The sequence below is a fragment of the Phocoena sinus genome, chromosome 20 (genome assembly GCF_008692025.1).
Source record: "Phocoena sinus isolate mPhoSin1 chromosome 20, mPhoSin1.pri, whole genome shotgun sequence".
NCBI lineage: Eukaryota > Metazoa > Chordata > Mammalia > Artiodactyla > Phocoenidae > Phocoena > Phocoena sinus.
This window is the reverse complement of record NC_045782.1, coordinates 13,091,068-13,118,463: the sequence shown is the minus strand read 5'-3', so window position 1 is coordinate 13,118,463 and position 27,396 is coordinate 13,091,068. Positions and strand designations below refer to the sequence as shown.

Below are 27,396 nucleotides of genomic sequence, written 5' to 3'. Positions count from 1 at the left end.
GTGGGATCTTCCCGGATGACGGATCGAACCCTTGTCCCCTGAACTGGCAGGCGGATTCTTAACCACTGCGCCACCAGGGAAGCCCAAGTGGCTAACGTTTTTGTGTAAAAATGGAAAAGGGATCTGCTAAGGTATTTGTAGCTGTACTCATCCACCTTGGGGACACAGAAAAACAAGAGTACAAAGACCTCAGGAGTTAACTACCCCCGAACCTGAAGATTCTGGTCACTTAGGAATTACAGGAAACAGGAATGTACAGGTGTCCTGCTCTGGGCTTTAACCCACTCAAAGATAGAGACATCTTATCAAAGTATCAACAGGACAAATTAAAAGCTCCAGGGTTTCCCTGGTGGCGCAGTGGTTGAGAGTCTGCCTGCCAATGCAGCAGACACAGGTTCGAGCCCTGGTCCGGGAAGATCCCACATGCCGCGCAGCAACTGGGCCCGTGAGCCACAACTACTGAGCCTGCGCGTCTGGAGCCTATGCTCCGCAGCAAGAGAGGCCGCGACAGTGAGAGGCCCGCACACGGCAATGAAGAGTGGCCCCCACTTGCCACAACTAGAGAAAGCCCTCGCACAGAAACGAAGACCCAACACAGCCAAAAATAAATAAATTAATTAAAAAAACAAAAAACCTCCAGTCCCAGATCAGGAAAAAAAATCAGGGCAATAAAGAACACAACTGAGAACTCTCCTACACTGTTGGTGGTAATGTAAATTGGTACAACCACTATGGAAAACAGTATGGAGGTTCCTTAAAAAACTAAAAATAGAGCTACCATATAATCCAGCAATCCCACTCCTGGGCATATATCCAGAGAAAAACATAATTGGAAAAGATACACGCACCCTGATCCTCACCGTTGCACTATTTACAATAGCCAGGACATGGAAACAACCTAAATGTCCATCAGCAGATGAATGGATAAAGAAAATGTGATACATCTATACAATGGAATATTACTCAGCCATAAAAAAAGAATGAAATAACGCCATTTGCAGCAACATGGATGGACCTAGAGATTGTCATACTGAGTGAAGAAAGTCAGACAAATATCATACGATATCACTTATATGTAGAATCTTAAAAAATAGTGGTACAAATGAACTTATTTACAAAACAGAAACAGAGTCACAGATGTAGAAAACAAACTTATGCTTACCAAAGAGGAAGTGGGGGAGGGATAAATTGGGAGACTGGGATTGACATACACACACTACTATATATAAAACAGATTACTAATAAGAACCTACTGTTGGGACTCCCCTGTTAGTCCAGTGTGTAAGACACCGTGCTCCCAACACAGGGGTTCAGGTTTGATCCCTGGTCAGGGAAATAGATCCCACAGGCATGCCGCAACTAAGAAGAAGTCCACATGCTGCAACTAAAGATCCCGCGTGCCGCAACTAAGATCTGGCGCAACCAAAATAAATTAAAAAATATTAAAAAAAAAAAAAAAAAAAAGAACCTACTATACAGCACAGGGAACTCTACTTAATACTCTGTGATGACCTATCAGGGAAAAGAATCTAAAAAGCAGTGGATATATTATATACGTATAACTGATTCACTTTGCTGTACAGGAGGAACTAACACAACGTTGTAAATCAACTACACTCCAATAAAGATTAATTTACCAAAAAAAAAAAAGCAAAACTGGAAGATCTGGAAATTATGACGAAATTCCAGTTATTTTCTCCCTTCTTTGATAACCACTCAGATGAGCTGTCACAGAACATTAAAGTCCCCAAATGATAGAGCAGCTATCCAGGACTGAAATGTAAGAGACAGGGAGAAGCAAAAGGCGCCAAACCCCAAATGAAATACTTCCAGCATGTTCCTTACCCCAAGTACACCCTTTTGTCATGGCGAAACTTCCTGTTGGTCATGTCTCCATGGTCTCGAATGATCTTCCTGACATGTTCTGGAGGCATGTCTTCCTTTTGAGCATCCACAAATCCAAACTTCCGCTTTTCCGCATAGCGCTTGGCCTGCAACTGCTGCCATTTCCGGGCTACAAGGACACCTCAGTTTAAAGAACGGCACACCCTTACCCTAACCACCCCCGTCTCTTGCCCTAGAGTAATCTCCTGTCAGGACGTATGACAGAGGGCAGGCACCGGGCAGAAGCACTCCCTGACAATTCTCTTGTCTACTCGCTCTGTTTTATTTTTTTTTCTTCATCACATTTATCATTGCCTACCATTTCTGTCATAACATAATTAAAGTGTTTTTTTTACTGTCCATCTCCCTCATTGCAATTTAAACCCTGCAAGGGAAGGGGTTTTGTCTGTATCGCTATTGTATCCTCATTGTCTGGATCAGGGCCTGCAAATAATAGACGCTTTTACTTTTTTTAAGTAGATGTTTTAGAGACTTGATTAGATGTAAAAAATAAATGGGGGCCAATAATTGCACTAACACCTAATGTTTTGACACTTGCCAAAACGGGGAAAGGGGCTAAACCCGCTGCGCGCACGCGCACACCCGCCCCCAGGCGCCGCTCCCGCACGCTTTCTTCACCTTTCTCCTGAAGCTTCTCCTCCGACATGTAGTCTGGCAGCGGGGCTAGAGGGCCAGGCACCGGGTTACCCGGCCCTCGGTAAGGAAATACTCCGGCCATACCCGGAGAATCTGGGGAGCAGCGGAAGAAAAAAATTAACGACGGGGCCCGGGCCCGCAAGAGGGGCAGCAGGAACACGTCGAAACCCACGGCCTGCAGTCCCGCCTCGCTCAGAGTGCGTCCAGCCCGGCCCGATCCCTCCGGCCGTTCAGCCCGACCCCAACCGCGCCTCCCGCAGCCCGGCCCTTAGAGCCCGCCACGTACCCCTACAGCCCCTCACACAGACAGCCGCTTCCCTGCAGGGCAATGGCGGCAAGCCGACGTCCCCTCCGCGTTGCCAAAGCCAGGAAGTGCGCAACCCGGTTTCAGCAGTTGACCCAATAGGCGCTGGTGTGTTCAGACGGATTAGAGAGCTCACCAGTTAGAATTGCAATTCGTGCCGGAGGGGGCGGATCCACGGGCGGAAATATTTGGACGCGAGGGGGTGTGGTCGGAATAGGCGGAAGCCCCGCCTTCCGCGTTTCTGGAGCTGTTCCTGGGGCCTCAGCAGCGGCTCGCGTACGTCCGATAGAAGCCCAGGCTTCCAGAGTTTTACTAAATTTGTCGAAGTTTGCACCTTATTCTGTGTCTAGTCTCGTATATGTAAACTTGAGGTGCAGTATTAACTCCGAGTCAATCAGTGTTTTGTTCATGCATTCATTCATTCATTCAACAATCATTTACTGAATGCCTACTATTGTATCAAGCGTTGGGTGGGGGGGTGAAGAGGGGAAGGGGGTGGGGGGGGGCGGGGGGCTGGGAGGGGGAAGCCAACCTCAAGGAACTCCCCAGGAAACTGAGTGGGAGACGAGAACCCAGGCTCTCACAATGTCCCGTGATGGGAATTCGGGGCCAGGGTATATAACCCTGCCTATCATGTCAAGGAGGAGTTAGTCAATGAACCTACCGAAGTAAAAGAGGCCTTGGGGAACAACATTGCCGAGTGTTTTCCCCCCCTCCATCTCCATTCCTATTTTCTCTCTCTGGCAACGACTACCCTATGAAGTGTATAATGAATACCCTATAAATGCTTCTTGACTCCCTCAGGCTCTGTCTATGTCTTGCTGCTTGAATTGCCCTTTATCTCCTGCCTTCCTTGTTTTAATTTTCATGCCTCTTGCTCTATTTTCTGATAACAACTTTGACTTAACAGATAAGTTTGTTTGAACTCACACCAAGTTTATTATGGAGGATGCAGAGGACTTGTAACCCATACAGGTTGTTCATCTAGTTGGGAATTTGGGACTCAAAAGAGAAAATGAGAAGTATGCAAAGGAGAGTCCAGGCAAATACCGACTGGTGTGGAGGTTCATATAGTTCAAAGAAGAGAGAGGAGCATTATTAAAGATGTGATGGAGGTGGGGGATATGAAGGATTTGAGGAGGTAGAGAAAGAGGAAGGAAAAAGGAATCCCAGGTGGTGGTAACTACTAGGGTTAGAGTTTACAAAGAGAAACAAGCATGGCATATTAGGAAAACAGGCAGCCAATCAACCTGGCTGCAATAGAAAGTGCAGCATCATCTTTATGATGTTCATCATCGTCACTGTAGTGAAGTCCTTACCACTTGTATAAGGTCCGCTATGTGCCAGGCATTATTCTAGAACCTGGTAAAATTCTAATGTCTGTTTTCATTAATAGTATTGTACTAATGTCAATTTCCTAGTTTTGATTGTCCTACTATCGTTATGTAAGAAGTCCTCAAGTGTGTGAAGAGTACACAGGAACTCTCTGTACTATTTTCTAAACAGCATTATTGAGAAATAATTTGCATTCCATAAAGTTCACCTGTTTAAAGTATACAATCCAATGTTTTTTAGTATATTTACAGAATTGTGCAATTATCTCTACCTAGTTCCAGAACATTCTCATCATTCCCGAAAGAAACCTTGTACTCCTTAGCACTCACTCCCCACTTCCTCCCACCTCCTACTCCTCAGCTCTAGGCAACTACTAATCTACTTTGTGTCTCTACAGATTTGCTTGATCTGGGTATTTCATATAAAGGGTATCATAGAATAGTGACTCTTGTCACTTTGTGACTGGCTTCTTTTACTTAGCATGTTTTTGAGGTTCATCCCTGTTGTAACACATATTGTATTTTCTTTGTAGAAATGTCTTTTCAGATCCTTTGCCCATTTAAATATTGAGTTGTATTTACATATTTTAGATACAAGTTCCCTGTCATATATATGATATGCAAAATTTTTCTCCTGTTTTTTGAATTATCTTTTCACTTTCTGGATGGTATTCTTCAAAGCAAAAAAGTTTTTAATTTGCATAAAGTCTAACTCATCAAATCTTCTCTTCTATTGCTTGTGATTTCAGTGTCAAATCTTCGAAATCATTGCCTAACCCAAGTCACAAAGATGTAATCCTATGTTTTCTTCTAAGAGTTTTATAGTTTTAGCTCTTACCTGTAGGTCTATGATTCCCTTTGAGTTCATTTTTGTGTGTGGTGTGAGATAGGGGTCCAAATTCATTCTTTTGCATGTGGATATTCAGTTGTCCCAGCACCATTTGTTAAAAAGGCACTCTTTCCTCTCTGTCAAAAATCAGCTGACCAGGGCTTCCCTGGTGGCACAGTGGTTGAGAGTCCGCCTGCGATGCAGGGGACACGGGTTTGTGCCCCGGTCCAGGAAGGTCCCGCATGCCGCGGAGCGGCTGGGCCTGTGAGCCACGGCCGCTGAGCCTGCGTGTCCGGAGCCTGTGCTCCGCAACGGGAGAGGCCACAACAGTGAGAGGCCCGCATACCGCAAAAAAAAAAAAAAAAAAAAAATCAACTGACCATTTGTTTGTTTCTGGACTCTCAATTATATCCCATCGATCTATATGTTTATCTTTATACACTCTGTGCTATTTTTGCAACTTCCATGTGAGCCTAAAAGGTATTTCAAAATAAAAAGTTAATAAATAAATCAGCTAATTTAACCCTCAAAACAACCTTACAAAATAGGTATTATTATCCTCATTTTACTTATGAGAAACCCAGACTCAGAAAGTTTGAGTAGGGACTTCCCTGGTGGTCGGGTGGTTAAGAAACCGCCTTCTAATGAAGGGGAAGCAGGTTCGATCCTTGGTTGGGGAACTAAGATCCCGCAAGCAGCATGGCAAGACCAAAAAAAGAAAAAAAAGGTGGAAGTCCAACTCTCCCCTTGGCCTCTCATACACATGTACACCCTTCCACTACCCCACCCTCTCAATATGATTACATTACTCTTTTGGTGAGACTAATACTCAATATTTACATAATTGTGTATGCTAGCCCTTATATAGCTAGCCCTTATATAGCATTTACTCTGTATTAGGCACTATTTTTAAAATGCTTTTTATGTTTATTTTTTTACTGAATTATAGTTGATTTACAGTGTTGTGTTTTTTTAATTAATTAATTAATTAATATATTTATTTTTGGCTGCCTTGGGTCTTCGTTGCCTCACGTGGGCTTTCTCTAGTTGCCGCAAGCAGGGGCTACACTTCCTTGCGGTACGTGGGCTTCTCATTGTGGTAGCTTCTCTTGTTGTGGAACTCAGGCTCTAGGCATGTGGGCTTCGGTAGTTGTGGCACACCGGCTCAGTAGTTGTGGTGCATGGGCTTAGTTGCTCCGCAGCATGAGGGATCTTCCCGGACCAGGGATTGCACATGTGTCCCCTGCACTGGCAGGCGGATTCTTTTTTTTTGGGGGGGGGGGGCGCTGTGTTGGGTCTTCATTGCTGAGCGTGGGCTTTCTCTAGTTGTGGCGAGTGGGGGATACTCTTCATTGTGGTACACATGCTTCTCACTGTGATGGCTTCTATTGTCGCAGAGCACGGACTCTAGGTGTGCAGGCTTCAGTAGACAAGCTGATGCTTGTCTACAAGAAATCTAACCCCCACCCCTATGTTCACACCTGATGACCTTGTGAAAGGATTCTGATTGCTGAAGGTCAGTGGGGTTCAGCCAATCAGTGGGACCCAAGTGCCTCTCACCCACTACCCTGCTACCCACCTTCCTAGGCAACCTTGATAGGAAATGTTTTCCTCTGCTCTCTGTCCCCAGCAGTGACTACCTAAGGGTTGAACTCAGTAATGTCTCTCCCCAGTACCTTTGTCAGCAGCCCCTGCCCAAGTTCCTTTGGATGGAGATAGCCCAAGTCTGACTCCCTGAATCACACCACTGGCATGCCTTTTTTTTTTTTTTTTTTTTTGCGGTACGTGGGCCTCTCACTGTTGTGGCCTCTCCCGTTGTGGAGCACAGGCTCCAGACACGCAGGCTCAGCGGCCATGGCTCACGGGCCCAGCCGCTCTGCAGCATGTGGGATCCTCCCGGACCAGGGCACGAACCTGTGTCCCCTGCATCGGCAGGCGGACTCTCAACCACTGCGCCACCAGGGAAACCCTGGCATGCCTTTTTAAAAATTTTTTTAAAAAAATATTTTTAAATTAATTTATTTATTTTTGGCTGCATTGGGTCTTCGTTGCTGCGTGCGGCTTTCTCTAGTTGCGGCGTGCAGGGGCTACTCTTCCTTGTGGTGCGGGCTTCTCATTACGGTGGCTTCTCTTGTTGTGGAGCACAGGCTCTAGGCACGTGGGCTTCAGTAGTTGTGGCACGCGGGCTCAGTAGTTGTGGTGCACGGGCTTAGTTGCTCCACAGCATGTGGGATCTTCTCAGACCAGGGCTCGAACCCGTGTCCCCTGCATTGGCAGGCAGATTCTTAAACACTGCGCCACCAGGGAAGCCCCCCAGGCACTTTTCTAAGCACATTAACATTAATTCATTTACTTCTCATGATAATCCTATTATTATCATTCCATTATACAGGTGAGGGTACTGGGGCACAGAGAAGTCAAGTAACTTGCCTAAGACCACATAGCTAATAAGTGGAAAATCTGGGATTTAAATCCAAGTAGTCTGGCTCTAAAAGCCATGACCTAGTGTACCCTCCCCAGCTTTCTGTGAAGGACACAGTATTGGAGTGCGTGCCCAGCCTCTGAGATGATCATTTATTTCCCAGCTCTTCAGATACAGCCCTACCCCTTGCTAAGGATCCAGGCTACAGGGAGGAAACCTGCACCTCCACTCACCCTTCCCCCTAAGGTTTTTTTTTTTTTTTTTTAATTAATTAATTAATTTGGCTGCTCCGAGTCTTAGTTGTGGCCTGCAGAATCTTAGTTCCCTGACCAGGGTTTGAACCCGGACCCCCTGCACTGGGAGCGCAGAGTCTTAACCACTGGACCCACCAGGGAAGTCCCCACCCCCCTTAAATTATTATCTCTCCCACCCCTCTGTCGAGTGCACTCACCCCCACTGCCTTCTATCTGTCCTCAGTAATTTACATGAAGTTAAAATGTAAAAAAAGAAAAAACAATCATGCAAAAAACTTTTATTATGCCTGTCTACACAGATGGTACCCACAGATCTGCAGCTTATTCAAGTAGTAAGCTATGATTACATTTATTTTCCTATGCAACTGTTTGTTTTGCCCATAGTTAATAGCTGCATTCGCTTGGTTTTCTACGGACTCTGCCAACTTCTCCTCCGGCTCTTCATTAGTTTTTAAATCTCTTTTAAAATGTTCAGACATATAAAGTAGTCTATCAATTTCACCTTCCCCCTCAAAAAAAAGTCTTTCCCAGAGCTTTGTGACCTGCTGTAGTATATATCAGTTTCCCTCTCTGCCGGTTGTACAGCTCTCTTCCTAGGATCCCCCTTCACCAATCGAACTGTGAAGTTCTTCTCTTCTGTGTTGGATCTCCTGTTTTCTATATCTGGGTCTTCCTTTTTCTTTTTTTTACATCTTTATTGGACTATAATTGCTTTACAATGTTGCGTTAGTTTCTGCTGTACAACAAAGTGATTCAGCTATATGTATACATATATCCCCATATCCCCTCCCTCTTGCACCTCCCTCTAACCCTCCCTATCACACCCCTCTAGGTTGTCATAAAACATCAAGCTGATCTCCCTGTGCTATGCAGCTGCTTCCCACTACATATCTATTTTACATTTGGTAGCGTATATATATCAATGCTACTCTCTCACTTCATCCCATTTTACCCTTCCCTGCCCCCCTGTGTCCTCAAGTCCATTCTCTACGTCTGCGTCTTTATTCCTGTCCTACCCCTAGGTTCTTCAGAACCATTTTTTTCTTAGATTCCATATATATGTTTTAGCATATGGTATTTGTTTTCCTCTTTCTGACTTACTTCATTCTGTATGACAGACTCTAAGTCCATTCACCTCACTACAAATAACTCATTTTCGTTTCTTTTTATGGCTGAGTAATATTCCATTGTACATATGTGCCACGTCTTCATTATCCATTCATCTGTCGATGGACACTTAGGTTGCTTCCATGTCCTGGCTATTGTAAATAGTGCTGCATTGAACATTGTGGTACATATCTCTTTTTGAATTATGGTTTTCTCAGGGTATATGCCCAGTAGTGGGATTACTGGCTCATATGGTAGTTCTATTTTTAGTTTTTTAAGGAACCTCCATACTGTTCTCTATAGTGACTGTATCAATTTACTTCCCACCAAGAGTACAAGAGGGTTCCCTCTTCCTTTTTCTTGATTGTCTCCCTCATTTTTTTTTTTTTTTTTTTTTTGCGGTACGCGGGCCTCTCACTGTTGTGGCTTCTCCTGTTGCGGAGCACAGGCTCCGGGCACGCAGGCTCAGCGGCCATGGCTCACGGGCCCAGCCGCTCCGTGGCATGTGGGATCTTCCCGGAACGGGGCAAGAACCTGTGTCTGCTGCATCGGCAGGCAGACTCTCAACCGCTGCGCCACCAGGGAAGCCCTGTCTCCCTCATTTTGATGGAGTGTATTTTCTAGCAGTTTTCTGAGAAGGGTACATGGAAGATAAAGTTTTTTGGACTTTACATGTCTGAAAATACCTTTATTCTGCCCTCATACTTGATTGATGGTTTGTCTGGGTACCAAACTCTAGTTTTAAATAATTTTCTTTCCAATTTTTGGTGAAATTGCTCCATTGCCTTTTAGCTTCTGGTGTGAGGTTTAGAAGTTCGATGTCATTTTGATTCCTGGTGTTTATACATAACTTTTCCCTCCCCTCTGAAGCATTAATCTCAATGTTCTGAAATTTAATTCTGTTGTTGCTTGATGTGAATCTACTTTCTTTCACTATTCTGGGAATTCCATGGATCCATCAATATGGCAACTTGTGTGCTTTGGTTTTGAAATTTTTCTTTCATGATTTCACTGATGATTTCTTTTTTATTTTTATTTTATTTTTAAGAAGGAATTTCCATCTTCAGGAAAAAACTTTATTTATTTATTTATAAATTTATTTATTTATTCATTTATTTTTGGCTGTGTTGGGTCTTCGTTGCTGTGCGCCGGCTTTCTCTAGTTGTGGCGAGCAGGGGCTACTCTTCGTTGTGGTGCGCGGGCTTCTCATTGTGGTGGCTTCTCTTGCTGTGAAGCACGGGCTCTAGGCGCGTGGGCTTCAGCAGCTGTGGCACGTGGGCTCAGTAGTTGTGGCTCGCGGGCTCTAGAGCGCAGGCTCAGTAGTTGTGGTGCATGGGCTGAGTTGCTCCAAGGCATGTGGGATCTTCCCAGACTAGGGCTTGAACCCGTGTCCCCTGCATTGGCAGGCAGATTCTTCACCACTGCGCCACCAGGGAAGTCCTTTTTTTCCCCTCAGTTTTCTCTTTCTGGGACTCCCATTATTTTGATGTTGGGTTTCTTGGACTGGTACCATGATTGTCTCATTTTTGTCCCTAATATCTTCTTTCTGGGAGATTTTCTCAACTTTATCTTCCAACTCTTCCATGAATTTTTCATTTCCAATATCACACTTTTAAATTTCATATACTCTGTTTAGTTCTGTCTGAATTCTTTTTTAAATTTTGGTAGTATATTATTTCATGTTTATGATATATTCCCTTATCTCTCTGAGGAAAATGAGTTTTACTGAAGTTTTATTCTCCATGAATAATCTTTGCTTTCTCTGTGTTTTCCCATTTTTCATATTCTACATATTTCATGTTAGAGGCTCTCCTCAAGTGCTCATAATTGGTCCTTCAATTAAACTCGTAATAAATACTTCCAATGAAAAGACAGAAAGATTTGACCTAATTGTAGGGGGAGGGTCATGGAAATGTCTTTAGGAAAAGAAATGTTGGAAATGAGCACTGAGAATGTATAAGATAAAGGGGGTGGAATAGGAGGAGGGGAGCCAGGAAGATGGAAACAGGGGAGAATGGGCAGCCTACCAGGCATTGGGCGTTGTCTGTGCAAGGTCCTGAGAAAGGAAGGAGCATGGCATACTTTATTTTATTTATTTATTTAGGCTGCATTGGGTCTTCGTTGCTGTGCGCGGGCTTTCTCTAGTTGCGGTGAGCGGGGGCTATTCTTCGTTGCGGTGCGCGGCCTTCTCATTGCAGTGGCTTCTCTTGTTGCGTGCAGAGCACAGGCTCTAGGCGCGCGGGCTTCAGCTGTTGTGGTACATGGGCTCAGTAGTTGTGGCTCACGGGCTCTAGAGCGCAGTCTCAGTATTTGTGGCACACGGGCTTAGTTGCTCCGCGGCATGTGGGATCTTCCCAGACCAGGGCTCGAACCCGTGTCCCCTGCATTGGCAGGCGGATACTTAACCACTGCACCACCAGGGAAGCCCCCATGGCATATTTTATAAACTGAATAAAGTCACACAAAGAGTGAAACAGGGAATTCCCTGGCAGTCCTGTGGTTAGGACTCAGCGCTTTCACTGCCGTGTCCGGGGTTCAAACCCTGGTTGGGGAACTAAGATCCTGCAAGCCACGTGGTGTAGCACAAAAAAAAAGAAGAAAAAAAAGAGTGAAATGGAAATTACCATGAAATGAATCTGGAGGGTAGACAAGGGGAGACCATGAAGAAGCCTACAGGTCATATCATGAATTATGCCCCTACCTAATAAAGGAGGAGCCACTGGATGGTATTAAGCAGGGGAATGACATGATCCAATTTGTATTTTAACAATCACAGGGGCTTCCCTGGTGGCACAGTGGTTAAGAATCCACCTGCCAGTGCAGGGGACACGGGTTCGAGCCCTGGTCCGGGAAGATCCCACATATCGTGGAGCAACTAAGCCCGTGTGCCACAACAACTGAGCCTGTGCTCTAGAGCCTGCAAGCTACAACTACTGAGCCCGCGTGCCACAGCTACTGGAGCCCGCACGTCTAGAGCCAGTGCTCTGCGACAAGAGAAGCCACCACAATGAGAAGCCTGCGCACCACAACGAAGAGTGGCCCCCACTCGCCGCAACTAGAGAAAGCCCGCGCGCAGCAACGAAGACCCAACGCAGCCAAAAATAAATAAATAAATTTATTAAAAAAAAAATCACAAACTGACCACTAAGTGGAAAATAGTCATGAGGCTATCATCATGTCACCCAGGGTAGAGATGATGATGACTCCAACCAGGGTGGGATAAAAAAATGGAAAAAATGAATGAATGTGAAAGCCATTCTGAACTCGGTGATTAATTGGACTTGTTGGGGGGTGGGGGAGGTAGAGTGCCACGGCTTGAGGATGATTCTTTTTTTTTTTTTTTTTTGTGGTATGCGGGCCTCTCCCGTTGTGGAGCACAGGCTCCGGACGTACAGGCTCAACGGCCATGGCTCACGGGCCCAGCCGCTCCGCGGCATGTGGGATCCTCCCGGAGCGGGGCACGAACCCATGTCCCCTGCATCGGCAGGCGGACTCTCAACCACTGCGCCACCAGGGAAGCCCGAGGATGATTCTTAAGTTCCTGTTTTATACAGTGAGTTAAGGGCAGTGCTGTGCACAGACCAGGAGCATACAGGAAAAGGTGCAGGTCTGGGAGGAAATATGCTGGACATCCCTTGGATGTCAGGATGCAACAATCCCCTCCTCTCCAGGTTGTCAGATCATTCTTAGTCTGTGGGTCATTGGCTGACCCATTTCTACATCCCTTACCTCTGGTCTCCCTCCTTTGGATAACTCCAATTTTTCCAGCTTTCCACTTTAACGAAATCCTCATTGCAGGCTCCCTGTAGCCTGGTTTCTGACTTGTTTACTCACTATTATATTTCCTATGTTCGAGCACATAGTAGGATGTTCATAAATACTTGTTGAAAAGAGAAATAAAGTGGAGTGTGCCAGTAATAGTTAGAGCCACAAAATAGAATGGCACATCTTCCTGGATCGTAAAACTGACAGTTTCACTTGACATTTTGTAAAATTAAAAAAAAATTCAAATATTATACTTTTAAGTTATTTCAAATGTTATTTTATATTAAAAGAGATAGATAGGAAAAGATTTTGAAGCAGAATGCAAAGTTCACATGAATTTTTAAAATTCAATATATGTCAAGGAAATGCTGCTGCAGCTGCCCTAGGCTAGGCTCCCCCCGCATTTCCTCCATCCCCCCAGTCCCCTACCCTTGCTTGCTGCCAGGGTGGAAATATTTGGATTCTAGGAAGAGCCGGGGTTAGGGAAGGAAGGGCAGGAGCTTGAGAAAAATGATGGTTGGACAAGCTGCCGAGGAGAGGGAGATTAGGGCTGACTGGCAGTGCTTCCCTGGGCCAGTGCAGCAGCAGTAATTTGTGGCATCCCTGTTTCTGGGCTTCTCTGTCCTCTAGCAGTGCCCTGACCTGGGATCCGGGACAGAGAGAGCCTCTGTGCCAGTCTCTCAGCCTTTGGGATTAGCAGTGCCAAGCGGTGAAGTTCAAGGAGGTGAAGGAATCCTTCCGAAGGCACAGGCAGGCAGGCCAGAGTGAGCGGGCATAGTTTAGCCCAAAGGAATCATTTACCATCCCTGCAATGTCAGTTACTACCCCAGAGCCTGTTTTTGGGGGGGTTTGGGTGGTGGTAGGTGGGGAAGAACCCCTGCAGGGCCCATCATTTCCACTACATTCTTATCTCAGTTGAAAGAGCTCACTCAGTCTGAGAATCACTTCCTTGTCTACTTCCTGTGGAAGGTGTGGCCAGGGAAGTTTTGTCCCCCTCCTGGTTAGAGGCAGGGAACGAATGTGCTCTCAACACTGAGTTAACACTGTTCACGTCTGCAGGGGAATGCCGAAACGGACCTCTGCCCGGCACAGTTACCGCGTTCCTGAAAAGTGCAGAAATCGATACGATACTTGGTGAATAGAAGTCTGGCTTTCCAACCGAAGAAGCATCCTGACTTAAAAATACCACCTCAGCCGCAATAAATCTGATTTGATTGATCTTCAGTTGTCAACTTTCTACCTTGAAGTTTCTCCATTCCTCAGCCTTCCTATAAAGAAAGGGGCAAAATAGTGTATAAGGATCCCTGGATTCTACTTCTGGCTGTGCCACAAACTAGCTGGGTGTACTTGGATAAGTCACTTAACTTTTCTAGGCTTTAATTTTCTGTAAGGGAATTCCATGGCGGTCCAGTGGTTAGGACTTGGCGCTTTCACTGCTGGTGCCTGGGTTCGATTCCTGGTCAGGGAACTAAGATGCCACAAGCCAAGCAGCACAACCCCCACCCAAAACAAAGATTTAAAAAAATGAAATGGTAAGATAATCTTGAAGGTGATGTATTAATAAAGACTCACTGTTACAAGCAAAAATAATTAACTCATACTCAAGCAAATCTGGGAGTTATTTATTTATTTTTGGCTGCGTTGAGTCTTTGTTGCTGCGTGCGGGCTTTTCTCTAGTTGCCGCGAGTGGGAGCTACTCTTCGTTGCAGTGCGTTGTGGCTTCTCTTGTTGTGGAGCACGGGCTCTAGGCACGCGGGCTTCAGTAGTTGTGGCTCTTTGGCTCCAGAGCGCAGGCTAGAGCTCAGTTGTGGCACACGTGCTTAGTTGCTCCGTGGAATGTGGGATCTTCCTGGACCAGGGCTCGAACCCGTGCCCTCTGCATTGGCAGGCGGATTCTTAACCACTGCGCCACCAGGGAAGTCCAAATCTGGGAGTTGTTTGAATTGTATAACTGAACGGTCCAGGGGAAGTTCTTGCTTCAGGCAGGGTTTGATCCAGATATTTAAATGATGCTAGAAATCTCTCTCCATATTTGAATTCTTTTTTTCTGTCTTGGCTTCATGCTCAGGGAAGCTGTCTTACATCAACCTACTGGCTTAGCAATGTTAGTACACAGTGCATCTCAGCCAAAAGTTGTAGCAGACAGCAAGGTGCTGAAACTCATAGCTTTGTTTAAGTCATGAGCTCATCTCAGGGAAAGAGGATACGGTGTTCTGATTGGCTACGCCTGAGTCACATGCCCTTTGAAGGGGGAGTGATAGAGGAGCTAGGCAGGTAAAAATAGCAGATGTTGGACACAGGTGATATCATAGAAAATAAACATACATATGGGCTTAAGTCCAGGCCCTGTCACTAACTAGCTAGGTAATCCTGAGGAAATTACCTTGGTTTCCTCATCTGAAAAACAGGATGCGTCTCTATTGTGTGGGATTAAATGAGAGAAGGTATCCAAAGGTACCTCATGAGGTAGGAGCACAACACATGTTCAGCCTAGGGTGCTATGACTTTAAGTTAAAGATTCTAAACAAATACTTTACTTCAATAAAGGAGCAGTTCTTTAAAGAATAACTTTCCTTGTGTAATCTCCTGTAGAGTGAGGGCTCCTAATCTTCAGCCGAACAAACACAGATTTGATATTCAACAATGCTTTGACAATTCAGTTATGGAGATTTCTGTTTAGAAAAGAAAAAACTTTCTTTTTTTTTCTGGCCACACCGCATGGCTTGCGAGAATCTTAGTTCCCTGACCAGGGATCCAGCCCTCGCCCTCGGCATTGAAAGTGCAGAGTCCTAACCACTGGACCGCCAGGGAATTCCCTAATTTTCTTGTTAACTCAAGATAAATTTAGCTAAAAGCCTCTTTTGGGTTCAACTCTTGGCATTTGAGAATCACTCTAAATTGTCTGAATCCATTCTCTTGCTCTAAATCCATTCTACTGAATACATTTGATTTGCTTTTTCATAGTAGAGGATCTTAGAACACTTTAGAGCTTTTTTTTTAAAAAATACATTTATTTATTTATTTATTGCTGCATTGGGTCTTCGTTGCTGCGTGCAGCCTTTCTCTCTAGTTGCAGCGAGCGGGGGCCACTCTTTGTTGTGGTGCGCGGGCTTCTCACTGCGGTGGCTTCTCTTTGTTCCAAAGCTCCGGCTCTAAGCGCACGGGCTTCAGTAGCTGTGGCGTGTGGGCTCAGTAGTTGTGGCTCATGGGCTCTAGAGTGCAGGCTCAATAGTTGTGGCGCACAGGCTTAGTTGCTCTGCGGCATGTGTGATCTTCCCGGACCGGGGCTCGAACCCCTGTCTCCTGCATTGGCAGGCAGATTCTTAACCACTGTGCCATGAGGGAAGTTCCCACTTTAGGGCTTTGTAAGGTCAAAGAGTTAGTGCCAAGAGATCTTCTCACAGCAAATGCTGGATCTTCCATGATCCAGCATGCATTATGAACTAGGATACCACTGGAGCCAAGAAAAGTGACTCAAAGTAACCATACTCACAAAAGACTGATACTATTATTTGTATAGCAATTTATTAATTTTTGATCAGGATAGTGTTCTGAGACCATAAAATATCAACGTTTCCCATCCAGGAAAGCCCCTCCCCTGTGCCAGAAGACAGAATTCATTAGCCAGTAGCTCAGTAGGCATGGATGGAATCAGTCTTGAGGACCACTTCACTGGGCCATGGTGAGGTCTGACAGCACCACCATGGTGACCCAACTCATTGTACAAATACAGCATCTGCCAACCTCTGCAATTTTGAGCTTCTCTTTCCAGGCTCCCAGTTGACTATTGCTCTTTGATTCCATCAATCTCATCTCTATCTGGTCCACCATCTATAACTGGTCCAGTTGATGAGATGTCCACTAAATTATAATCACGATCCTAGTCCTGCCTTCCTGAAGTTTCACTGGGTCTCCATGATGGAAATTTGTGTGTGATCCCAAATTCTTCAAGTGTCCACTTATGTCCTACCTGCACAGGTAGCTAATCCGTTCTTGTATGGGTTTTACTAGTTAACCCATAGAAATAGCCATATTTCCCTAATGGTCAAGTTCTTGGGCACCCTTCATAGATACTACCAAGTCTTCCCAAGAAGGGAACCCACTTGGACCATGAATTCATGGCAGTGGCAAAAGAAGAGGTGTAGGGCTGGGAATGAATCAATATTGACATGAACACATAGGGAAGAGATTCCTCCCATGGGTCTGTCACATTTCTTTTTCTTTGAAAGCTGAAAACAATGTTTTCATTAATCAAGGCATTTGGTTAAAATAGCAAATTGAGGTTTGAAGATACTACTTCTGTTAAGGACAACTCTGACAGAATTCTGCTTGTTTCTCTACCTCAACTTCCACACCTTTGCATCTCTGGTTTTAGTCTGATTACATTCAAAACCCTCTGTTCGTTTTCTGCCTGCGTTTACTTCCAACTGTCGCAGTTTCTCCTCAGTCTCTGTTCATCATTTTCCCCCTTTGTGCTTTGGTTTTAATGACTCTCTGATGGGGATATCTCACAGTCCCTCTCTCTCTTTTATCCCGTCTCTACGATGGTTTTTCCTCTCTCCATCTCTGTGCTCCCTCCTTCCTTCCTCTGGATGTTAATTTCACCATTCTGCCCTCCCCCACCCCCGTCTTCTGTGCTTCTCTTCAGTTCCTTTGCTTATTCTTCTGTCATTTCACATCCCCGATTCTTACTTCTCATCGTCCTACCAGCCTCTGCCTCTCAGTTCCTATCAACCCCTGTCTCTGGGTAGTGCACTGTAGCTGTTTGTCCTTTGTCTTTCTGCCCGTCTCCAAATCAACATATTGCCTGCTTTTTCTGTCAATGAATCTTTCCATTGACTGCCTCCTCCACCTTCTGTTCTTCTGCTTCTCAGCTCCCCTGACTCATCCCCCTCATCTCTATTTCCACCTCTCTCTTGTCTCCCTCTGCTAATCTACCAGCCACTATTACCTCTGTCTCCTGGGAGTCTGGTGGTTCCTCCTTGTCACTCACTCTCCCTGTTTCACTGTCTAGACTATCTGTACCTTCCACCTTTGGATCCCTTCCTGTCAGTCTTTATTTCCATTTTGCTTGTCCTCTTTGTTTATGACCATTTAACCAATTCTATGATTTTCGTTCTTCTCTGCATCTATAACAGACTTTCTCTATTTCTGCCAAGGATTCTGTCTTGCCCTCCGTCTCTCTTCGTCTCTGTAGCAAATCTTTTTCTATCTGTCCTTCAATCAGTATATGTCTGTTTCTTTCATTCCCTTTGTCTCTCTCAAGCTCCACTTTATGCGTTCATCTTCCTGTCTCTGGCTTTTGCTCATGTACCTTTTCTGTGGATAATTAAGGGTTATCTATTTCTGTCCATTGTTTAGTAGAATAGCAACTTTAATCTGCTTACTTCCCATAACCTGGAAGTTCTGCCTGAAGAAGGGAGGGGTCTTGTGCAACAGAAAAAAATGCAGTAGAAGTAGCAGGGGAGAAAGGGGAGCTTGCAAATGAATCCCAGAAGAGAGTCAGATATTCCTTAATTCCTCTGCAGCCGAGCGGAAGCCGTACCTCGTCTGCTGCTGCCTCTGCCCTCGTTCTTCCATGAAAGCCTGGCCCTGGGAAGACCCTACACTGGGCACCCAGAACGGGTGGTTGAGTTCCTGCTATGGCTCTGGACTTCACTACAGTCCTGAGAAGACAGACCTAGCCCCGTGCTCATTCCTCTAAGAATCTGCATTTTCTTTGAAGAGGTCAGAAGACACTAAAAAAAAGCAAAAGGAGCATGCTGCACACAGTAGGACTAGGGTGAAGTACAAACAGAATAGTGTGACTTTGAGAACCAGAAATACCACCAGCAATTCTTGTGGTCCAATTTCTTCTGTCTCTTGGCAACCGTTATGTCCATCCCTACTGGCTACGCATAGCACCTGTTCACCTGTTGTGCCCTCCTCCCTCTGCCATAATTTGGTCATAGGTGAGGTCTCTCTTCTCTCCAACCCCACCCCTTTGGTACTAGATCTCTCTCTGATCCTAGTAGGACTTCATCTTTCCCCATCGTTCCTGTGCTAAAGCGAAGGGTCTCTGTTCCCATTGGCACTTTCATCCAGCTTCATGCATCCTGCCACCCTTTATTGGTAACACAGGCTATACCTCTGGAGTTAGTTTGCTGGAAAGGGCGGTCAACTGATGATGGGATTCAGTGAACAACAGCTCAGGTTCCCACCCATCCATGAATATTAGCATTTCTTCTCAGATCCTAGGAATGCAGGAGTTAGCTGGAAGAGGAACTGAGATACTGAAAACCCAGTCCAGGCCTTACCCCTGGGGGACAGTGCATTGAAGACCACCATCTCCTTGTCCTGGTTCTACCTCCCCCAGGACTGGCAGAGGAGGAGCCTGAGGCTTTTCTTCAGTCTTTCAGGCTGAGAGTAGAATCATCCCTGGTGACAGGCTCACCATCGCAACAAGTCCTGATGCCCTTGGTTTCCTTGTGCTCAGGGATGGGTGGGCGGGGCCGAGACCGCAGGACATCACTGACCAAAATGCGGACACCCAGTGTGATGCTCGTAGCACCCACAGTGACCAGTCCAGTTCCACCAAGGATGACCAGAGCAATAGGTACCTGGTGGTGTTGCTGGATCAGCCACAGACTCATCCATCCCAGTGGAACCAGGCGGAAGAGGGCCAGGGTAGCCAGGGTGGCCCAGCTAGTCACACTGAAGGCCAGGGATGGGGCCTGGCGAGAAAGCAGCAGCAGCTTTCGTAGGTGCAGGCAGGTGGAGTTCAGTTCCAGGAGCAGAGACACCACAGAGAAGCCCACATAGTGGCCAGAGAGAATGGCGGTGCTGAGGCAGCTCACTACCTGGGGAGCCAAGGTCAGAGGTCAGAGGACCTTCCATCACCTACCACCCATCATGTTCCAATATCCCAGTCCTTGAGAGGGGCTCCCAAGCATTTTGTGGCACCCCTCCCTGAAACCCAACCTTATGCTTAGCCTTATGGTAGGGGCCTGAATGGGCTTGAAACAACCCTTCCATAGAACTGAAGCAGGTTTGGCGCCTAGGCTGTCTCCCCTGGAGCTGTAGCATCTGCACGGAACCCCACCCCCTTCATTTGCATTCCTGTGCTTTCACACCCTATCCCCACGCCCTATACTGGGGCTCCCTCTTAGAAAAGCTCCATAGTCAACGCTTCCCACACCTGTGGGAATACAATCTCCGTAGACAGTGCTCAGACTCCTAGCAGTGGCCAGCAGTCAATCCCCTCACCCCCCCAATTCAGCCTAAGGTTGGGAGCATCAAGCACCAGCAGGGCTCAGACTCTCTGGGAAGTCATAGGACAGAAAATTGGTGAGAGATTGGGGACCCCAAGCTAGGCATCCCTCCTTTCCTGTCTTGCCTCTCCCCAAGTCTCACCACCAAATGGTGACAAAGAAGTTCCCAGGCCTGGCCCAACGTCTGGTTCCACAGCATGTCAGCTCCATCGGCTAGGAAATAACCTGGGGGCAAGGAGGGGAGGGTGGTGTTAGGCTTCTCCCAAGCCTGCGTACAGACTGGAGAGGAATCTCCACTCCCTCCTTTTCCCAGCTCTTGAGTTTCTCTCAGTAAAGCCGCCAGAAACATTTAACCCCATCGCGGGCCGGGCCAGGGAAGGAGACCCCACCGTTGGAAGGTTGTGCCCCACCCCAAACCGGTTCAGCCTTCCCTGCAGACTCACCCACAGATATAGCTACCAGCACCAGGGCCCAGGGCGGGTGGCCATGAATCGGGTCGGCGGCCATCTGAGGGTACAGCGACAGCCTGGAGGAGATGGGGGAGCCATGGTCAGCGTCTGTGCAGACCCAGATCTTATTCTCCTGCCGTGGACGTATCCACACCGCCCACCCATCTACATCCCCACCCCAGTCTCAGACTCTCGAGGCCTCACATTGATTCTAAAGGTGCCACCGGGTCTTCTAATCTCAGCCTTCCACCCCTCTCTCTCACCCTCACCACGCTGCCTCCCAAATCTCTAAGTCCCGCACCCGAGTAGCGCCCCGACCCCCGTAAGCAGGCTGTGAACCAGGGAGACACAGATGTTCCGCCACTTCCAACGGTCCTGGGCAGCAGATCCCGGCGTGGTCAGAAGCTGCAGCCCCCAGTGCAGCCCCCGGAAGGCGGCGAAGGAGGCGCCGGTCACGAGGAGCCCAGAGGGCGCCATGGCCTGGCGGGCTGGCTAGGTCCGGATCCGTCCCTTGGGCTCCTGAGCTCTCAGTCCCGACACATCCAACGCCCCCTGCGGGGACTGCGAACCAGCTTCCCGGCAAGGCTGCACCCCTGGACTCCCCCGCCCGCCCCGCCTACGGATTCCGCCTTAACTTTTCCAGGGCTCGTCCACGCCCCCAACCCCCGGCTGGGTGGTGATTGGAGCAGCCGTGGGCCACCGCCCCTGGAGCCACAGCAACCGATCGTGTCCCGCCCCAGCGGGGGATGTCTGGTAGGGGGCTTCCCGGGACCAAACCCTGAAACGGAGCTCAGGGAGGCTTTCCGGGATGTCGATAGGGGTCTTCCCAAGCCCCATGTGTCCCGAAGTCCTCGCAAATCCAGAAATGGGTGACTAATCTCACCTGACACTCCCAGAGGCCCAGCCCCATTAACTTTCCCCTCCTTTCCCTCTCTAACCTTTCACCTGCTGCTCTTCCGACCCACCCCACCCACGCAGCCCTGAAGTTAGAGGCCAGAGCAAACCCACTCCCACGTGCTTACGCCTCGCCACCAGTCTGCCCCGCGCCCCACCCCGGTCTCGGTTGTGGGGAAGGGGGCAGCTCACTTCCTTAGAGCCACCACTTACGAGGTTTCCAGACCTTTAACACATCCCAGCAACCCCGTAACTCCAGGTGCCCCGCGCCCTTACATAGTACCTCTCATAGGGAACAACAGCTCCCATTTTGCAGAAGCGACCCACCGGGGCTCCTCCCCTAAGCTCTTTTGGGGGCCTTCCAGAGGAGCCTTATTACTAGGAAGGGGAGGCAGAAAGGAACCACTCAGCCCTATAGCCTTGAAAAGCACCCCTCCCCCAGGGCTTGGTACCTGTTAGGGGGAAAGTGAGTATCTCTTCCAACCTGAGGAGGCAAGGAGAGCTCACACAGGGTCACCTCAAGATTAGGGCAGAATCAAAGAGAAAAACAAAGACCCATCTTGCTTTTAGAGACAGGACTGTTAGGATTCTAGAACCTTTCGGCCTTGGGGTCGGGGAGATTTCCCTCTCCTGAAGACTGACAGGTTTTTACTTGTTTTCCTTCTGTCTTACTCCACTCCACACCTCTTTAGATGGCTGTCACCAATTCAGAGAGCTGTTCCCTGTACAGGAGAGGGTGGATTCCAGCCACTCCCAAAGAATAAAATTCATAAACGAATAGGTGCTCCCCCAAACGTTCTCACAACCCTCCTCCTCCACCAAAACCCCATTAAACGAATGGGGCTGGGGGCATCCCTTCATTTCTTCCACACCCACCTCTCCAAAAGTTTTTAAAATTACACTGATTCTTATTTATTTATTTATTAATTTTTGCGGTACGCGGGCCTCTCACTGTTGTGGTCTCTCCCATTGCGGAGCACAGGCTCCAGACGCGCAGACTCAGTGGCCATGGCTCACGGGCCCAGCCGCTCCGTGGCATGTGGGATCTTCCCGGACCGGGGCACGAACCCATGTCCCCCACATCGGCAGGCGGACTCTCAACCACTGCGCCACCAGGGAAGCCCTACACTGATTCTTTTAAATTTTATTATATGGAAGTCATACACAATTAATGTAGAAAATTTGGCAACTACAGAAAACCAAACAGAAAAATTACAACTATTTTATTCCATCATTCAAAGGTAACTACTATTATTAACAATTTGGAGTATGTCGTCAGTCTTTTTCAGACTGTTTTATGTATAAAAACAAAATTGAGATCACATAATATACACCATTTTTATAATCTTTTTAATGTTCAAGGAGCATTTTTCTTTCCAGTCAAATGTTCTTCTATGTGACTTTTAATGGCTGCACAGCACTCCACCACACCATCCGGATGGATATACAATAATTTACTTAAGCAACCCCCTCTTGCAAATTTCAATTATAGCAGAAAAGAAATCAATTCCCAACCAGATAGTTGCTTCTCATTTTTCTCTACTGCAATGCTGGGATGAACATCGTTTAAACTAATCTTTAATTATTTCCTTAGGATAAATTTCCAAACGTAGAATTACTAGGTCAAAGGCCATGGAAACTTTTAGGATGTTTGATACATGTTACCAAACTGACATCAGTAAGGCTGTAGCAATTTGTACGCCCATATGCAATGTAGAGAGTGTTATTTTAGTACTCCTTTGCCAATAACTGGGTCTTATTTTTTTTCTGTTATAGTTTGCTACGGGAAAAACGCTTTCAGCTATATTTGCCTCGCTTTAATTACTAATGAAGCACACATTTTTTCCCACACATTCAAATCCATTTGAATTTCTTTTAAGAATTTTCTGCATATGTCCTTTCACAGCTAAATTACATGGTGGGGAGAGGTGGAAGCAGCAGGATGAAGCCAAGGACGCTTTAACATGGTCCCACATCTCTGAGGGAGGCAGAACGACTGGAGAGCAACGGAGAATGAAGTAGATGGCTGGAAGCTTGTCCTCGATGGAGGCTGGCCGTTCTCCCTCCTCCTGGGGCTCTCCTGGCCTCTATGGGCCCCCCTCAGCAGATGTCCAGACAGGGCCCTGTGCTCTCCAGGCCTGGTCCTTCACTAGTCTTCTGCCTGCCTCTGTGTTCCCAGGCTGCTCTTCCTCATTTCTGCTCCATGATGGGTGAGGATGGCAGAGCCACATACCCAAGGCTGGAGGGAGACACTGTGGCCAGTGAAGCGAGGAGGGGAAGAAAGGATGGAAGCAATGTCTAGGGACAGAGCGACCCTTGTGGCAACCTATGAGTGGACTCAGTCTACCCACCCCCCTCTACCGCAGTCCCACACACATCCAGCTTAGGCTGCAGAAGGGTGGGTTCAGTGATCTACTCTGCCCTAAATCTGTTTCTCATAAATGGAGAATAGGACCCAGCTCCCTGCACAACTTCTGCCCCCAAACGGAACAAACAGCTTCCTGTGACCCCTGAACTTGGTCACCTTCAGACAGGGAGACTGGGCCAAGGCTGAACCACACCAGAGCCTGAGCCTTAGCGTGACGTTAGATCAGGAGCCGGGGGTGGCAAGTTTACTCTGCCTGATGCCCCTAAAGGGATTACATCCCATAACCTATCTCTCCTGGTTGCTGGAGGGGAAAATTTCCAGCGTGCACAGGCCTGAGCTAAATCTCACACACTATCCTGGAAAAGTGAGTGGGGGAAGAGAGCAGTGGCAACTGGAACCCATCAGGGGCTGCAGCCCTGCTTTGGGAGGCAGGGGAAGCCTGGGCCACCTTTGATTGGTGGGAAGTCAATGCAGAAACTGATTTCCCAGCAGCCCCTTGCATTGGTCTAACCCTAGTCCCTCCCTCCAACCTCCACGGCCAGCTCCTGGGGTTCTGGTCAGGGATGGGGGAAGGGCAACAGCTTATGTGAAAAGCTGTTTTGTTCCCACCCACTGTGGAGGAGAGCCCAGGCTCTGAGTCCACACAAGTGGGCTTCTGATTCCCTCACGCATGCTCAACTGTGTGATTCCCCACCTCACAGGTGGAGAAGATGAGACAGGAGGTCTAAGGGTCTCACATAGAGGTAAGTATCCCCGAATCTAGAGTCTGGGCCAGACTAAGGAAATACGGGGAAAAATTAAGAGCAGGGGGATGACTACTCAGATGGGAGTCTCAGTATGACCTTTTCCCTGAAGAGGAAACTTACTTTTGAACTTGGAAAGGCCAGTAGGAAAGAAGGGGGGACGAGGAAGGAAGGAGGGTCAGGAAAGACATCTAGGTAAAGGGGTGGGCGGGGTTTTCTTTGCTCCACTTCTTCCCATTGTCACACAGAGACCAACTAACCTTGGGTGTAGTCAGAGCCATCTATTCCCCAATTCAGCCAAGGTCTCTAATCTGAAATTTTCTCTCCTGCTGGCTCAATCTGGGTGAAGGTTCTCCAGCTGAATAGGGTTCCCTTTCCCAAAGGTATCATCACGCTCGCTGTTCAGACCTTCCCAGACCCAGTTCTGTCACCTTCCAGATGAGGGGAAGGCAGCTCCTTCTCTTCTTCCTCCTCCTCCTCGAAGCCAGGGGCAGAGGGCAACAGTTCTTCAACTGGCAGCTTTAGCTGGGTCAGGACATAAAGCTTGCCACTGAAGAACTACTGCGGCTCAGCCAGGTGAGGATGTGGGAGGTACAGGTGCCTAAAGGGAAAGGGAGGAAAAATGGGGAAGATCTGAGCAGGGCCATGTCACAGGGACACTGTTGCCCTGGCCATCAAAGTGCAGCCCCAGAAGATGGTCAACCTTCTAATAAAGGGTTCTTGGCTCTGACCTGAGCTCCTCAGTGAGAGACAAGAGGCAGCTCTAAACCTATTTCCTTGCTCCTCTTTCCAGAACTGAAGGCTGTAGAAACCCGTATCTGCTCTCACCACCACGCCATCTTGCCCCAGCTACCCACAGGGGCCCCCAGCCTCCTCAGCACTGAGAGGGCAGGACTTGGGAGCCTGGACACACCTCACCAGTCACCCAGGTATTAGGTGAGAAGTTGTACCTCAGATCCAGAAATGCGAGTTCAGGGATCAGCCCAACTGACTTGGTCCCAGGGAGTTCAGCTGGAAGAAGAGTTTTGGGGGGCTTACATCTGGGGAAGAGTGAGGAAGGGAGGAGGTCTAGAGTTCGGAAGAAGGTCAGCAGAGGCTCCTGGGACTGTGAGGAGAGGACAGGGGACCAGAGGCTGGAGGGGAGGGAGGTAGGGCAGGGTAGTTGGGCAGCTTCCCCAGGACTCTTAAATGCCAGGCATTCCGCTTGCACATTCCGGGTACATCTGGTATGAATTCCAGGCTGTCTGCCGTCCCCTCCATGACTGAACTTTGTTCCAAGTTCCAAGCCCCGCCCCCACAGTTCCAACGCATGAATCAGCAGGAAAAGCCGGGCCCTGCAGCATGGCCCAGGGAGGGGGCTGGGGGTGTGGCAGGCTTGAGGGCTGTGAGCTCGGGAGGGTGGGTCTGTGCTGACACTTAGTCCGAGGGCATGGCCCATGCCAGTTTAAGGAGCCAAGGCAGTCCTGCCTTGAGATTTCTATACTCCGAGGGTAAGAAAGATTAGGGTGGGAGGTTTTCAAATTACAAAACCCTCTTGGGAGGCATGAACTTTGTGGTATCTTCCTTCTCCCAGGTGACCAGTCCAACTCCTTCCCACTCCTCTCTGTCTGAGCAGGCTCTGTTCAGCCCATAGGACTCAGCTGCTGCTGAGAGTCTGTGCCAAGCAGGTGCCCTTGGCTGCAGGGCGGGGTGGGCCCAGGGCACTGACCCTCTGACCAGCTGCTCCATCAGCCCTTTGGCACCCTGACAGCTCCTAGCCCAGTCTGACAGCCAGGATGACAGGCCAAATGAGTTGGAGGCTGGAACTACAGCCGAAGGGAGGTGGGGGCAATAGCCTAGCCAGAGGCCACGGGGAGGGGCCAAGAGTTGGCCGAGAGGTGGGGAGAGAGGGAGCCCAGTGATGACTAACCCAGGCGCCCCACCCAGCCAGCCGGCTTCCCAGGCGGTCAGGGCCAGGCCTGGGCTAGGGGCCCCACAACCGGACAGGCTGGGGGGAGGTGCAGAGGTGACCTTCTCTCGGCCCAAGACGGCCAGTTAGGCTGGGGAGGGGGGGTTAGAGTTTCCAGGCTCTCCTCCTGCCTTCTCCCCCCACCAACCCGCGGTGAAACCCTAACCTTTGGGTTGCATAAGGCCCCCCCCCCGCACCGCCGCCCCCTACTCCTCTCCCCTACCCCCTTACATAACATCCCCTGGAGGGAACGAGAGGAGGGGCCGGCCCGCCCAGAGACCCCTTCCCTGCCAGGGCGCTCAACTGGCCCTGACCCAATGAGTGCCGGTAGAGGCAAAGCACCTCCCCGCTACCCGCCCAGTCCAAATCCTCCCCAAGCTGGGAGGCCGGCTCCCGTATCCTCGACCAGAGGGCGCCGAGGTTAGCCACCCCCAGCCCTCCGGCCCCTCGTCTTTCTCCCAGCTACTCCGCAAAACCCTCCGCACGACTACTGTCCCGGACTCCTTCTTTAAATCTCCTGACACACTACTCCAGCCAGTCCAGGCCCCTCTCCCCCGGAGCGCCCGAGCCTCCGCCGCCCCCTCTCCCCTCCCCCGGAAGGGCAGGGTGTGGCCGTCAGGACCCTACTTTCCCCCATTACCCCGTTAGCATGGTTCCCTCCTGTGCGGCCGGGACCCCATCTCACACCCACCTGGTGCTGGGTGGGGGGGGTGCTGAGGGTAGGGGAGCAAATCAGTGCGTCCGATCCCCACGGCCGGCGGCGCTGTCTCTTCCCAGCGCCCAGCACACACCGGCTACAGTCTGCGATCAGCTGGCGGCGTCGTGACGCACAAGCTGCGAGTGCACCGCCCAGGGCCAATCACCGCCCACTGCTGGGCAGCGTGACCACACCCACTCGAGGGCGCCAGCGCTTAGCCCTGGTCCCGCCTCCCCGACCGTCTTAGCTCTGACTGGCAAGGAAGCCACCCCTTTGCCTAGTGGAGTAGCGCTAGGCCACGCCCACCAAGTTGCGAGCTGGCCAATAGGTGAAAAGGTGTGGCTCAGCCCTCCGCCTAGGCTAACATGCTTAGAGGGGCGCTACGTCAAACCCGAGTCCTAAAAAGCAGAAGGAAGTAAAGGCGTGTGTGTTTGCAGTGCATACTGGTCAGTGTAGTTCTCGGTCTGACACCTCGTTCCCAGAATCCAGCG

General features: G+C 48.6%; 2 protein-coding genes and 1 long non-coding RNA gene across 5 annotated transcripts in view; all 3 read right to left on the bottom strand.

Annotated features, from left to right (window-relative positions):
• Positions 1-2,926, bottom strand: part of PRPF8 (pre-mRNA processing factor 8) — a 37,900-nt gene extending 34,974 nt beyond the window's left edge. Inside the window, exons 1-3 of the mRNA XM_032615936.1 lie at positions 2,828-2,926; positions 2,524-2,634; positions 1,846-2,014 (exon numbers count right to left, since the gene is read on the bottom strand). Of these exons, the coding sequence (XP_032471827.1) occupies positions 1,846-2,014; positions 2,524-2,623 (269 nt within the window). The 5' untranslated portion in view covers positions 2,624-2,634; positions 2,828-2,926. The remainder of the gene's footprint in view (positions 1-1,845; positions 2,015-2,523; positions 2,635-2,827) is intronic.
• A 13,130-nt stretch (positions 2,927-16,056) lies between these two features.
• TLCD2 (TLC domain containing 2) lies at positions 16,057-20,804 on the bottom strand. Its single transcript, XM_032617113.1, has 4 exons — positions 20,557-20,804; positions 20,250-20,332; positions 19,949-20,031; positions 16,057-19,395 (listed from the first exon to the last, which is right to left on the bottom strand). The coding sequence occupies exons 1-4, from the start codon at positions 20,730-20,732 to the stop codon at positions 18,943-18,945; spliced, it is 795 nt and encodes a 264-aa protein (XP_032473004.1). The 5' UTR covers positions 20,733-20,804; the 3' UTR covers positions 16,057-18,942.
• A 1,553-nt stretch (positions 20,805-22,357) lies between these two features.
• LOC116745958 lies at positions 22,358-27,066 on the bottom strand. Of its 3 annotated transcripts, none has more exons than XR_004347594.1 (2): positions 26,849-27,066; positions 22,358-24,861 (listed from the first exon to the last, which is right to left on the bottom strand). It is a non-coding gene; the product is annotated as an uncharacterized LOC116745958 (long non-coding RNA). The 3 variants fall into 3 exon arrangements; XR_004347595.1 differs by having other exon boundaries at positions 26,900-27,066; XR_004347593.1 differs by lacking the exon at positions 26,849-27,066 and adding an exon at positions 25,211-26,373.
• Positions 27,067-27,396: the final 330 nt, after the last annotated feature.